The sequence below is a fragment of the Lepisma saccharinum genome, chromosome 3 (genome assembly GCF_977018435.1).
Source record: "Lepisma saccharinum chromosome 3, izLepSacc3.1, whole genome shotgun sequence".
Classification (NCBI taxonomy): Eukaryota; Metazoa; Arthropoda; class Insecta; order Zygentoma; family Lepismatidae; genus Lepisma; species Lepisma saccharinum.
This window is the reverse complement of record NC_139231.1, coordinates 139,184,103-139,198,864: the sequence shown is the minus strand read 5'-3', so window position 1 is coordinate 139,198,864 and position 14,762 is coordinate 139,184,103. Positions and strand designations below refer to the sequence as shown.

The following is a 14,762-nucleotide window of genomic DNA, read 5'->3' as shown; positions in this document are numbered from 1 at the left end:
GGTGGCTAACTGAGATAAAAAGGTTTATTTAGGATCTAACCCATTAAAAATTGTTATACAAAGATGCATATTGTTGTCACCGGGTTAGTGAAGAGCCCGGATATCACTGAAAGGAAGAAAAGCCCTTTTGTATTTATTTTGTTAAATTTCGAGAATTTGTGTTAAATAAGTAATAAACATCTCTTATCTCTTGTAATTTCTTTTTCTCACTTTGTAACGGGTCACCTGCATCCTGGTCACCTGGTTGGTCCTATACACACACCCCGCAAGCCCTGAGGTATTTTAGAATCTTGTGTTCTCCGGCTGATTAGGCTAGTAATCATGGGTAAACTTTGCAATGCCGCCCACTTTGTGAAAGTGTTAGAGTGATGTAAACGGTTCTGCGCAGCCGGTGAATATCCATAACGTGTGCTAAAATAACTGTTTGTTGGTTACCAGTTTTTATATGGTGTCAGTATCGGTGGGTTTTGTTTTGTTGTAGACTGACATTAACAGGACTGTTGCAGTGTGTAATTTTATCACTCAATGAATATTACCACAGGTTATGAGTAAAGCCCGGATTTTTATGTAATATCAACCCCTAAAATATGTACATAAATATGTAGTAAAATGTCTGAAATATGTAAAAAATATGTAAATTCATAATGAAATATGTACTATAAATATTTATTCCAAACGTTATTTCCTATTTTTGTTACATTTTTTCCTCACAAAGGGATATGTTTATTTCAAAAAGACTTACAAAAATTGAAGTTACAATATTACAATGCTTACATTAAGTATTTTTTATGTTCTTATAGAGCAAAAATATTAACCACAATTTGAATATATTCAATATTTAATATACAATGTCACCAGGTACCATTCAAAATGTTCAGTAGTAAATTTTCGTTACCCAAATTTTTCACTCAAAAAGCACTTACAAAAATTCAGGTTACATTTGATCTTGGGGCAGGCACTGTATTTAATTATTTAACTTACTGTTTGACCAGCGATCCGAGAGCTCCAGTTGGCAAAGTGCCAAGAAAAAGGGGAAGTTGGCGATAGGAAGGCAGGTGGGAGAATGCCGCTCGCGGTTGCACGTTGAACAGTGTTACCAATCTGCGAGGATGCTTATCCACCAGAACATAAGTAACGAAAACCAAGGGACATGTCCTTCTTACAATTTAAATAGAAGGATAGTAGGGTAAAGAATTGCAGTTTCACTTATAGGGGCATCGTTGGAATGGTGGTCGGGGGTCGCGCCCGCTCCAAGATTTTGGCAAAAAATAAAACAAAAAGAAGAAAATGTCATTTCAACAAAATAAACACATGACGCAAGTGAAATGTTCGTAAAGATGATGTGCAACACATAAGCATACAGAAAAACAGAAACATTTGAATGACGTTGTGCAGAAAATTATGTGAAAAAATATGAAATAGCATACCTTTTGTGAAAGTAGTTCAATCGTCCAAGTCATCCGAATCGGAAGCTGACTCATCACTGTCATTTAAATTGACCACCAGAGGCTCGCAGACTTCTTCGATTATTCCGTCTCTGTCCCAATAGATATTTTCCAATGAAGACACATGAGAGCAGTGTTTCTTCCACTTTTCGACTGTGACACTGTTAATCGCCTGTTCAGAGTATATCAACAGATTTGACATATTTGTGTCACCAGTTACGTTGCGATCGCGAATAAATCTTTTCACATCTGCCCACACATATTCAATGGCATTAATATCGCAATGATAAGGAGGTAACCTTAAAGCAACGTATCCATGTTCTTGCAATATAAAGACCTTTGGAGTAAAACGTCACAGTGAATGAATGGATGTCTAAACACTGCAGGCAAAAGTGACAACAGCGCTTTACGGAAAAACAGGTGGTGGCCATGGACGTCCGCATGATTTTTTCCAGGGAAGGGCAAGGAAGGTATTTTTTTTCCAGGGGGGCAAACAAGGCACATTTTCTCCAAAAATAGTGCTGTTCCCTAAAAACACATTGCTTAAATTTGAATTTATGGTGATCATGCAATAATTAACACATATTATTGTGGCTAAAATGAAACTATATGTGCGAAATAAATAATTTTTGGTTGACTTTCATTTTTCAGGGGGGCGTCCCCCCTTGCCCCCCCCCCCCTTCCGGGCGCCCATAGTGGTGGCTCGAAACCAGATACGGGTCCAGTCGCCTTCCTCTGGGGTTGGGTCAAAGATGCCGAACTGGCGCTACGTTCAAGACTTCAGCATTTGCAAAGATTCCTCTCCACGGCCAGAGCACTTCCAATATCTTGTGTCAATATTCTCCGGTTGGCAACATTGCTCTCTTTCCCCACGTGACACTCGCGCTGCTCGCGTTTCAGAGAAGCGGTTCCGCAAACTCCCCCAATTTATGACTGGACTCTTCTACTTCGGGCATGCGCAGAAAACTCGAGAGCTCTCGGATCGCTGGTCAGACAGTACAGGGAGGTTATTTCAGTCGTTCACCGCCAGAGTGACGGCCGTTCGGCGGTCTCTTCATGCAACAGGTCCCGGCAAATTGCATTACAGGAAGTCCGTAACAGAAACCGCTTGTTTTGTAATGTTTCCACTTTTCACAATTACAGTTACAATTACAATTGAAATAAGCACATAACTTGTTGCAAGGATGCTGGAAAAGGTGCCCTCCCAAATACAAATATTTCTGGTACCTTATTTCTGACATATAATCTTAGATTAGACATCGCTACTTTATCCTTAGTTGTCGCGACAACGCCGGCAGCTTATCGGGGAGTTGTCAGCCGCGAGAGGGCGCTTCATACTGCACGTGTCGGCAGTGATGCCAACCGTAGGGACATTTCCCTACTCATAGGGACTTTTCACTAAATTTCGCCCGCGTAGGGACGTAGGGACAGATTTTGCCAAATGAGGGAAAAGTAGGTACTTTTTTAAATCTTGGAAAATGACATATTATGAATTAGTTTATCTGGATACTTTTGCGACGAGGAGAAAAAAGAAGTAACTAACAAATCTCCATCAGAATTTTGGAACATGTTATCGGTTACCAAAAACTTTCAAGGCAAGTTCTTTTTTGAAAACTTTTCCACTCTCGCGAAAATAATGCTAACATTGCTGCATTCTAACGCGGAAACGGAAAGAATATTTTCAATGTTAAGTGATACAAAAACAAAAAAGGGAAATAAAATGGGACCAAAATTGTTAAAGACTGCAGGAAATACAGCATCACCAACCAACATCTATCTCTTCACAGCAGCAACATGTATGACTTCAAATAACATAATCAACAGTAAGCGACACAACGTTATTCATTAGGGGTGTGCGGGATCCCGAAAAGTCAGAACCGGGATCGGGAAAAAAAATTCCCGTCCCAATCCCGACTTCGGGAAATGACTTCCTGACTTTTCGGGATCCCGAGCAGTCGGAAAATACCGAATGGTCACTTTAAAAAGTCGTTAATTCTCGACGTTTTCTGCATTGTAAGTTTCTGGAACTTATCGAAAATTGTAAGTTTTTATTCTACAAATGCAAAAACAATCACTTAAAGTGAAAATGACTTGTAGAATTCGAGATTTCCAGTGCTTCGGGAAATTTCGAACATTTCCCGTCCCGAAAATTTTCCGACTTGGTTGGGAAATTGCAAATTTTTCAGTCCCGAATGTCGGGATTTAAAAAAAAATCACGTCCCGCACACCACTATTATTCATTAAGGCAAGAATTTACAATACCGGACAATTCTGTAATTTCTATGTTACGTCTTATACTCACGAAATAATTAGTCGTGATGATTTATCTCAAGTTAACAGGTTGGGGTGAGGTGAAAAAATTGTTCATTAACGTGTAGAAGTTGTAAAACAAGCTTTTCAATTCTCGCAATGATTCTCCGTATACAAGTATGGTAGCCATATTTGTTGATATGAACAAACTACAATTAGTTACGCTGTCTACAGCGTTGCCACACTGTTGATTTCATACTTGGAGAGCATGGATTGTGTAAGAATGGCGGAAGAGAACAGTAAAAAAGTTGTTAATGTTGTACAGATTGTTAGGTGGAGTGTGCAGGAGGATGGCTCTGGGCTAATTAATAAACTTATGGATTTCAGTATATTGCCCAAAGAACGTGCTTACATGTGACAGCGACAATCACGATGTAGAAGAACTGATTTGATTGCAGGTAAATTTGGCAAAAGTACATCAATCATAAAATTGCAGGATACGAAAATGGCGTCTTCGATGATGAACGTTTGCCGTTAAAGTGCTACGAAATAAAGATTTTTTATGGGTTAATACTTAATAATCACAATTACCGCAAAACCATTCAGGAATAGCCCCACTGACCATTCTCGGTAAGGTTAGGTTAAGTTAGGTTAGGCAAGGCAAACATAGTTAAAATTTGGGCTCGGAAAAAACATGCACGGGTAGCCCCACAAACCATTAACGGATAGCCCCACGAACCATTCAGGTACGGTTAGGTTAGGTTAGGATAGGCAAACATAGTTAAAATTTGGGGTCGTAGTAATATCAGGAATGTACATGTATATTTCGTTTTTTAAGTATTGGAAACACAAAATCTTCCGGTAAATAATGAGCAATCGTGCCGATCGCGGACCACTCAATTTCACTTATTTTGCAATTTCTACACGTGATCCCCCAAATGTTAACTTCAAATTCGTGATTAGGAGGCCTCAATTAGTGAGTATGCGAAATATTACAAAAATCGGGGCGTGGTCATGTATTGTAAATTTGCTCCTTCATTAATTGTGGAAGCACCGAGCAGAAAGATTTTGTAAGTAAATGTGTATATTTTATCTTCTGTTTTGCATGCTCATGAGGTGTTGTTTTTTTTAGTCACTTTACTTGGCGCAGGGACATTTGGTCAGTTGTAGGGACATTTTGACTACGTCTGTAGGGACATTGCAGAAAAATGGTTAGCAACACTGTCGGCTACCAGACGTAGTCAGTGTACGTTCATGTTCACTTCTGTTTGCATTTATCAGTACGCGTGTTGTTTGTACTGTGTTATTGTACTGTGCTACTCATGGCCAGTGCTTTATTGTGTGTTAATTGTTATTCATTCATTACTTATGTCTTGAACAGAGAGTTTTTATGTACGATAATTACGTGAAAACGAATTCTTGCAGAAAAGTGGTCAGGGAATTACGAGAGACAGGATCTCTTGAACCTAAGAAACGTGTTGTATTGCTCTTGAAGGAGGTCATTTTCAACATCTCTTATAACACAGGAGGTTAGTGATCATCATTATTATTACTTTTAAATATCATTTTACGCTTTCGGTTTACTTTATGCGCCGGGATGCTGTCTTCCATTTCTGTCAACTGACGATAAAGTAGCGATGTCTAATCTAAGATTATATGTCAGAAATAAGGTGCCAGAAATATTTGTATTTGGGAGGACACCTTTTCCAGCATCCCTGCGACAAGGTACGTGCTTATTTCAATTGTAATTGTAAATGTAATTGTGAAAAGTGGAAACATTACAAAACAAGCGGTTTCTGTTACGGACTTCCTGAACGCAATTTGCCGGGACCTGTTGCATGAAGAGTCCGCCGAACGGCCGACACGCTGGCGGTGAACGACTGAAATAACCTCCCTGTACAATATGTTACCAGGTACATTTCCAAATGTTCAGAAGAAACCGGAGCATACTTCAGGAGGTGAATGTGGTCGGGAGAAATATCATTGGGAGGGTTAACTGTTTCACCATTGAGAATGCGGCTCACTGTAAATAAGCTGACGTAACCTGGGTTTCTTTCAGTCACTGCGTCAAATTTTCTTCGAGCTTTCTCTCCCACATCTCCTCCAACAGCAGACAGTTTCTTTCTTGCATCCTCATATATATCCATGGCTTCCAGGAGAGGAAGCCCAACAGTTTCAAGTTTTTTTATGCTTGTATCAATCCAACCAAAATTGCTGTTTATGTATGCCATATCGCAAGCAAGTTTGGTGTCCTTGAAGAGATTTTGAGCAGTGCGTACCGATACAGATGAGTCCGCCGAAAATGAGTCAAGTACAGATTTCACTTCTTCAAAATGTTCGTTGTAAAACTTACTTGCCCGGATCCAAGCGCCCCATCTAGTAAGAATAGGTTCCGGAGGAAGTGGTACACCTGGCAATTGTTCCTTGTAAACTTGCACACGTTGTGGTGCCTTCAGAAACACCTTTTTCGTGGAAGAAATAAGTTGGTTGACTTCCGGGAAATTGCCTCTCACCTCCTCAGCAATGCGTTGGGGAGCATGTGCCAAGCAAGTAAAGTGGATCAAGTTAGGATAAAACACTTTAAGTGCCGTAGCAGCTTTTAACATGTATGACACACTGTCTGTGAACATGAGAAGAACTCTCTCTTCTTGTACGCCATCCGGATACAACAATTTAAGACTGTCATTCACAAATCGTGCTATGGTGGAATGATTAGTACGCTCTAGAACTTTGCATGCAATGAGGTGTGGTGTAGATGGAGAATCAGCAATTAGCGTTCCAACAATGAAATTACTTACATACCGTCCCATAGCATCAGTTGTTTCATCGATGGAAATCCACACATAGGAACTGCCTACTTCTGCCCTAATTGATTCTAAAGTTTCTTTGTAGGAATGTGGAAGATATCGCTTTCGAAGGGTTGACTCGTCACGAAGTTTACGGCCACAATATTTTTCCAGAAAATCCCGGAACTTCGGTACTTGAATTTTATACCAAGGGATGTTTGCTGCAAGCATTGCTTCGCACATTTCCTTGTAAAACACACTGAATGAAGAATCCTCTTGCATCTGGGTTAGTAAAACTTGCTTCTTTTCACTCCATAGTTGCTTGTTTTTCACATGAAGTGAAGTGCGAACATGTTGATCTAATTGAGACTTCATAGTGCACCCAACTTTTTTATCGCACACTCGACAAAAAATAACTTTACCATCCGTAGTAAATGCATCATCGACTGCTATCCAAGATCGCAACTTTTGAGATAACAAGGAGGTAGGCGGAGTCATTCCAGCTTTCTACAGCTAAAACACTGTTTAAATACTGAGGCAAGCTCTTCTTAAAACTCCAATGGTTAAAATGAAAAGGCGACGAAATATATATACAAAATTCTACGGTTGAGTTAACAATACTTCATTCAAGATTTGTCGCCGCCGGCTGCAAAAATCAAAACGATCACAACAATGTACGGATGAAAGGTAAGTAAGTGCCTCTCAGCGTTGTACTTGCCGCCTTCCATTGTTGGTTCTCTTCGTTCGCTGTGTGTTGCTTGCCGCTCCATGTTACAAACTGGAAACTGAAACACTGTCGAATCTTGATGTAATTGTTACGATGCAGCGAATCAACGAACTGCTATGTACGTACAACGAAGGCAAATCGCACTTTTAAGTTACTATATTTTTTTAGACCTGGAAATGGGGAGGGGAAGTGAGAAGATACTTTTTTAACTAGTAACCCAAAAGTTCATTGGATTTTCCTCTTAAGGACTGTTTTATGTAAAAAATATTTCATATCTTAGGAATATGTAACATTTAGTAAAATATGTAAAAATATGTAATATAAAACTTCACTGTGACATCTCTACTGACGTAATTCGTCAATATATTTTAATTCCACGCTTGTACATATAAAGGAAAAAATATGTAATTACATAGAAATCCGGGCTTTAGTTATGAGTACCGGCAGTGTGATTTGAGAGGATGACATAATCACCAAAGAAAGCTCTAGCACACTGTAAAAGAATGCTAAAAAATCTTCAATTATCTGACCGTGCTGGATTGCTTTCTGAAGAACAAGCAGATCAATTAACAAATGGTTACAATGTAGGAACCAAAGGCAGATCAGAGAAAGTGACACCAAACTTACTTGAATATCAATCACAATCAGTTAAGTTTTAAAAAAAGCCTTACAAATCATGTTTGCCACGGGTTGATCTATTTACTAGATACTGGTGTGGTGCTAAGCACAGGGGAGCACTTACCTTTTTTTTTTTAAACTAGATACTGGTAAGTAGGCAATCATTGCTCTGCAAAAGTAGCATTGGTAATGGAGTGAGGATGAGAAACACCACCAAGTATTCAAATATCCCTTGGCTTCTTCAATAAAAATAAAGGTGTAACAACCATGAAAAAGGGTACTACTTCCGTATAGTGGACACACCTAGAAATCATTTCTTTCGCATTTTTTTACATTGCTAACGTACAATTCTACATTGCAGAACATTTCTTTAGGTGTAATAATGAATTTCTAATGAAAATAATGTTTATTTTTTAAATTTATGAGTACTCACTGATTTTCCTTTTTCTGGTTCAGTAACACACAATGACGATAGCGTACTGGTTCATTGTGCGTTGTGGCAGTGTTTTGATGATTTGGAGTGTGTATGTAGTGTTTCCAACTTCTTTACTGAAAAATACCTAATTTCATGGCCGGATTTGAAATTATGCTAATACCTCGTTAGCCCCACAAACCATTTCCAGTAATGTTAGGTTAGGCAAGCATAGTTTGAATTTTCGAAAAATAAAAAATCTTGCAACAAAAAGGCGTGTTTGGAAACATTGACAGGGGGTTACGTCAAGAAACGCACGGACCATCCTTGAGGTATAGAAGCAAATGGAAGCAACAGGAATTGCATGTTGGAGAGAAATTTTTAAATTTCGCTCCAATATCACCACCAAACTGATCGATGAGAAGACGACGACGGCCTGCTGAGAGATCGCGACGTAACGAGGTGGCAACAAGCGAGAAGTCCATAAGCAGTCCGGATTAAGCCAGCCGAAGAATCTGCAGCCCATTTACAATCAAGTCGCCGAATTGCCTGCCGTCTCTTATCGCCACCTTCGATCTCTCCAGCGGGTACCTGTCACCGTGCAACCGTCGCCGACGTCAGAAGTCGAGGGCCAGACCTACAGCAAGGGATGAGTAGCGTTCAACACCACAGGCTCCCAACAATCCTTCATCAGCTCCCTTAAGTGTAGAGGTGGGTAGCCAAGTCAAACAAAACCTATCGTATTTATCTGAGCTACGTCCTGGTGTGACTCGATCCAGTACCTTACCCGACGTCACGCTACAATAAATATATTAATAACTATATCCTGTACCTATGGAGAGGTCGACGTGGTTATGATTTATACATAACCTAAACGTGAACAGCCTGAGGAAGGGAGGAGTTGCGTCCCGAAAGGTCGCAGGAGCTACATAGATACTCACAAAACGTAAGTTATTAATATATTTATATTAAATTTGTGAGTAATTTGCACAACTTTCATCATGAATATGTAAAAATGAAGACATTTGTTTCCACTATACGGAAGTGTTACCATGAAAAAGATATTAGTCTTGAAAATTTTCATATTTGTAAAGAAACTTCATGCAGAATTTTATGTACCAATAAATAATTCCTGCACAAATCCCAATATTAAATCATTCCCAGTGAGAAGTCACCTTGAATATGGATCACTATATGATTAGCAGTGCTTTGACTTCAGCAGGAAAGCTTTAATTTGTTTTTGTATTAAAATGAACAACTTGCATCACACTTAAAAGATGCAAGCAGCATGAAGTGTGCTTGCTACCTTGGAAATCTCCCTTAAAATTAATCACCTACCTGTCTCCTGCTTCCTCCCTGTCCCTGGTGTCCCCTGTTCCAGATGCATATTCATCTGTTCAGAAAGGAAGAAAAATAAAACATATAAAATTCAGTCCAACAACATAAGAAATTAAATATGTTCCTGCATGTTTTAAAAACTAGATAAAATTACAAATACTGCATAAAACTATCCCCCCACCCTATGGTCAAATGCCACAATTTTTTTTTTAATTTAATGAGAAAAGAAAGTTTTCACCAGTTTCCGAGACATTCTGAATAAAGAAGCAAAGCAAATATAACAGTTGAAATTTTTCAAACTATAACATTTTGTTCTTCATTCCCCACATACATTAAATGGAAAAGCACAGAAAAGCCTAGACTGGAAACTCAAAAAAGGTCGCTCTTCCACAGTCTTCCCACCCATATAACGACCTCCCGTCAAGTGCTGATGTATTTTCCATAGAGTACGCCTTTCAGCCTAGCATCAGAAAATATGTTGCTAAATAATATTTAATTGTACCATCTTTACTTATTTATGTTAATCCTTTGTGTTATTTTGTTCTTTTTCTTTCATTGTTGATTTCAGTGTAAAATGGCGACATGCTGTATCTGAAATTCTCTGATAAATAAATATGAACAGTGCTTTTTGTAACAATAATACACCATGCTTGAATGAACTAACAAAAAAAATGGGATGTCTGGTGTCCTCAATTTCAAGTAGCCATCTCTGCAGAGAACATATCCAGTTTCAGATAAGTTGCATCAGGTTCATTAAGAAATTGTTATCTTTTCACATGTTACGGTGAAAAATTGTCCACTTTCTTGCATTTTTGGGACTAGCAGAAAGTTGTTATTCTTTGGACAAGTGAAAGAAAACTAAGACTTTGATTGTGCAACAGTCTAATTACAGTACTCATCCAAGCAGGCTCTGCGAGGTTCAAGTTCTGATTGTGTAATTCCAACATGTTTATAGACATGAACCGAAATCTATGTGTGTGTGTGTGTGTGTGTGTCAGCATGTACTGAACAGGTTACTGATTATGTACTACATTTCTTGTACAAGATTTTTTCCATCTCATATACTTTCATATTCAATTCAATTTTCCTTTATTAAAGAGCGAGGTTCAGCTTGCAGCTATTCTGCCATGTGCGGTAAAAATTTACTATCCTTCGGACACCTCTAATTTTTTCGTTTCGTCAATTTTTGACATTCGTACTTACGTATCTGCTTCGCGGAACATTCCTGAAGGTGTATCAACGTTGTTTTGATGAAATTTGAACTATGTTTCCTAACCTAACCACGTGCCAATGGTTCGTGGGGCTAGCGCCAATGGTTTGTGGAGCTAGCACCAATGGTTTGCAATTATTTCCAATTTCTAGATCCTGATACTAACACGACACCAAATTTGAACTATGTTTCCTAACCTAACAGAACTAACCTATCCACGCACCAATGGTTCGTGGGGCTAGCTATTCTCAGTTGGAGAATTAATTTTCAACGAACAACATGAATTTCAGCTATGAAACATTCCCACATCACACAAAACACCTTCCCGATGTTCGACAATGCTACAGGAACTTATTACGGTAGTTTCTTCTGTAAAAATAAATAAATGTGTCCGAAGGATAGTAAACAAGTACCTTATGCTCATACATACATACAGTATCCCATCTTCAAAAAACATGGGAATGTAATTATAATGCTACTCAATTAAGCACATAACAATGGGGTGGGAAACAAATTTGGTTTTAAGTCCAAGTTTGAGATGTGAGCCACTTTGCCATATACCTCCACTGGAAATCAGACCCAAGGCCCCTTTTGATTACAAGGAGACAGTGTTACCACCAGAGGCGAAGATATAGTACAAGCAATGCAAGCACTCATTGCATAATGCGAATATCATTTAATGTACTTAATGTTCTAACCGTATTTAGTTTCCATCGCACTCGATTTCGTAAAAAAATGCGGCCGCAAACTCCCCCAGCAGCTCTGTAGCAAGCACCAGCCTCAATGCTTGCAGCCGTTCTGCGGGAAAATAAGGCCTCCGCAGCCTCAATGCTTGCAGCCGTTCTGCGGGAAAATAAGGCCTCCGAAGGAGTCACATGGCGAAGCATGAAATTCTGGTGGAACCCATCCACAAAGCTTCTACAAAAAGCTGTGCTTTCCGAGCTTGCGTGATTCCCGAAAATAGCCGAGTTCAACCGAAAGCAGAAGGATTCATCTATGGGTACGTTGCCAGCAAAAACTAGTAACGAATATTTGTCTTCATGAACACGTAAACAAGATCGCAAATATAATAATAATTGTTAGTCATAAAATAACTAAAAGAAGTTATTATCACTGTTCTAAATTCCATATATATCATATTATATTACAAATTATTTTAGATTTCGCGAAATGTAAAACGCGTAAAAAAAGTTGACATTGGGAGTTGGGGCAGTGGAATTTCTGCACCCCCGTGAAGAGTTTTCTCAGGGAGGGAGGGAAGATTGGACGGACCTTGGTCCTGCACCCTGCTTCCTGGTCGGTCCAGCTCAAATTACGCCAGAAGTGTTGACCGCTACCAGTGTTTGCAACTGCCAAATTATGTACGCAGTAATTCAAGTGAGCTCTTTCACAAATTTTACAATCAATAAATTGACTGCTTTTGAATAAAACTTGGGGTGAAAATAAAGCTATCTGAGAAAGAACTATCTACTGATATTTGTACATGGCATAGAAGTAAATCGTATACATTCTGCATATTATGAGCACAAGAATATGTTTTAATGATTGATTGATTGATTTGTTGTTTTAAGTCCACTTTATGCACAGTAAGGCTAATCGGGACTGGACCTACAGTTTAAAATGGGATCTGAAACACTTGTGCCTCCACCGGGTATCGAACCCGGAACCCCTTGATTACAAGGCGACGACACTACCACTGCGCCATCGAGGAGGCCCGAATATGTTTTAAGTTCTATTATTATGACGCAAGTGGTGTTCCCAGGGTCTTTTTACGGTCCCCATTTTGTCATCTTTTCCTTCCTTTGACGTTTTTTCTTAGATATACTGGGCCAAAAGGGGGTTATGTCTACCATCCACCCGCCCCCTTCGCCCCGGGCACGCCATTGAATGACACTTTATTACTTAAATATTAATGTACATACTCGTTCTGCTGAAATGATTCTGATTCCTCCCCGTAATTTTTATCTCCAAACTGATATATCTTTCCTTTGTGACGGATAAAATTAAGGAAATAGGTTGGTATCACTTTCTGTTGTTTCAGAGATTTTCAAAGTGATCTTGTGTGGATGCTTGCATTTGCAGTTGTGGAAAGCACGTGGGATAGTGTGTTTGTTGCTTCGTGTTTTGTGCTGTGAATTTATCGGAATGAACGCGTATTTAGGAACGGTTGATGTGAAGTGCGGGTGTATTATTGAGCAATTGAAAATTGCTTCGTTTAGCTCGAGAGAGATAAGTGTGAAAATGAAAATCGTGGAAGAGGGTCGACCAACACCAAGAGTTTGAAATTTATTGTGGTGAGTACATCGTCTATGCATGTGTTTCTTTGCTTTGAAATGAATTTTTTATTGTTTGTGTTTAACTTTTTATTTAGTGTTTAAGTTACTCCAATGCGGTTTTTAGGGTGCCCAAAAATACTAAATTACATCATGCAGCGTAAAATAAACAAATGATTCCCATTTTTTTTATCTAAATCGGTTTGGTCACCGTTCGACCATATTAAATAATAATGAACAAATAAAGGTACTAATAAGTAAGTAAGAAATTCCGTCTCCCTTTAGTCGTATGCGGAAAGTTCGCATATGCAAAACGTTTAATATCATATGAATAACGTTACCTGGATTTTTTTAAAAAGTAAATGTGACGTTTGCGGATCATATGGTTTATTTTTAGTACAGTCACTTTATTACGATATTTTGACAAATCCAGCGACTGGGTAAATGAGGCTATAAACCTTGAATCTTTCCCCTCGGCATGTCGTTGTACTACATGTTTTGTTGTACTGAAACATTGCTTGCCTCCTTCGTAAGACTACGCTTCGCTACTCGTTACCACTACACCATCTTGGAAGCCCAACAGGATGGAAACATTGTTCTAGACATAAAATGATGTGCTATCATAAAACCTGTTCAGTATGTAATTAGGAGCAAATGAAAAGTATAGAGAATGTCTCCAATAGTCATGTACAGAAACACATTCATGTAACATGATGATATCTCAATTATACAACCGGCCATTGGGCTATGCCTTTCAATACACCAGCGCTGTGAATGCAGTACTTGCGTTTACTTTTTAAATGCATTTATAAATAACCAGCCGAACGTATGGTAAGCAATCCCTGCTATTCTTCTGCCTGAATTTTTTGATAAGTACAAGCATCATCATAAATAAATTTTAAACAGATACATGCCAGCTTACGCATAAAAAAAACTTACAATAACAAGAGACTTAAATAAATTGTAAATATTATTGCTTTAAATGTAAGGTATTCAGAACGCTTTACGTTAACAGTAGCATACAAATATTCTCAACGTGAATTCGACATACATAAATAACTTACTTTCAGGCATTTTTATTTCCAAGTTTGTAAATAACCACTATGTTGAAAGTATCTGCTTCGAAATATTTATTTTCAATTCCTACATAAACACTGCAGTTTTTAGTGTACAAACGGATTAACGGAGATAAAAATTAATTCTCTTGTATATTATATTCCTTGCACAGATTAAATGATTCCTTGTTTTTGTTGTCGTCGTCACTCTCTCTCGTCGTCTTCTTTATTTGGCCCACATCGCCTATGAGCGACTTTCAGCCACAGTTTATAATTTTGAGAAGTCCATTCTTCTTATATCCTGTATCCTTTGTCCTGTATCATAGAATAGTTATGCCTGTATCGAGGATTACGTGTTCATGTTGTTATTTGGTAGTTTGTTTACATTAAGAGTTTATGCGTGCATGAATAACTGTACAATATCCACATGACAGTAGTCCGTGTGTCGTCAAGTAAGAATTGAAAGTGACATCGGAAATCCACTGCTTATTGAATTTTATAAAGATTGATTGATTGAGTTGGTGTTTTATGTCCACTTTATGCACAGTAAGACACTAATCGGGACTGGACCTACAGTTTAATGTGGGATCCAAACCCCTTGCTTACAAGAGGACGCAGACCCGTAGCCAGAAATTCTTTGTAGGGGGC

General features: G+C 38.6%; 1 protein-coding gene across 1 annotated transcript in view; it reads right to left on the bottom strand.

Annotated features, from left to right (window-relative positions):
* The window catches only part of beag (IC cytokine homolog beag), a 32,664-nt gene extending 18,335 nt beyond the window's left edge, over positions 1 to 14,329 (bottom strand). Inside the window, exons 1-2 of the mRNA XM_083119528.1 lie at positions 14,124 to 14,329; positions 9,577 to 9,631 (exon numbers count right to left, since the gene is read on the bottom strand). Coding sequence (XP_082975654.1) covers positions 9,577 to 9,631; positions 14,124 to 14,133 — 65 coding nt within the window. The 5' untranslated portion in view covers positions 14,134 to 14,329. The remainder of the gene's footprint in view (positions 1 to 9,576; positions 9,632 to 14,123) is intronic.
* Positions 14,330 to 14,762: the final 433 nt, after the last annotated feature.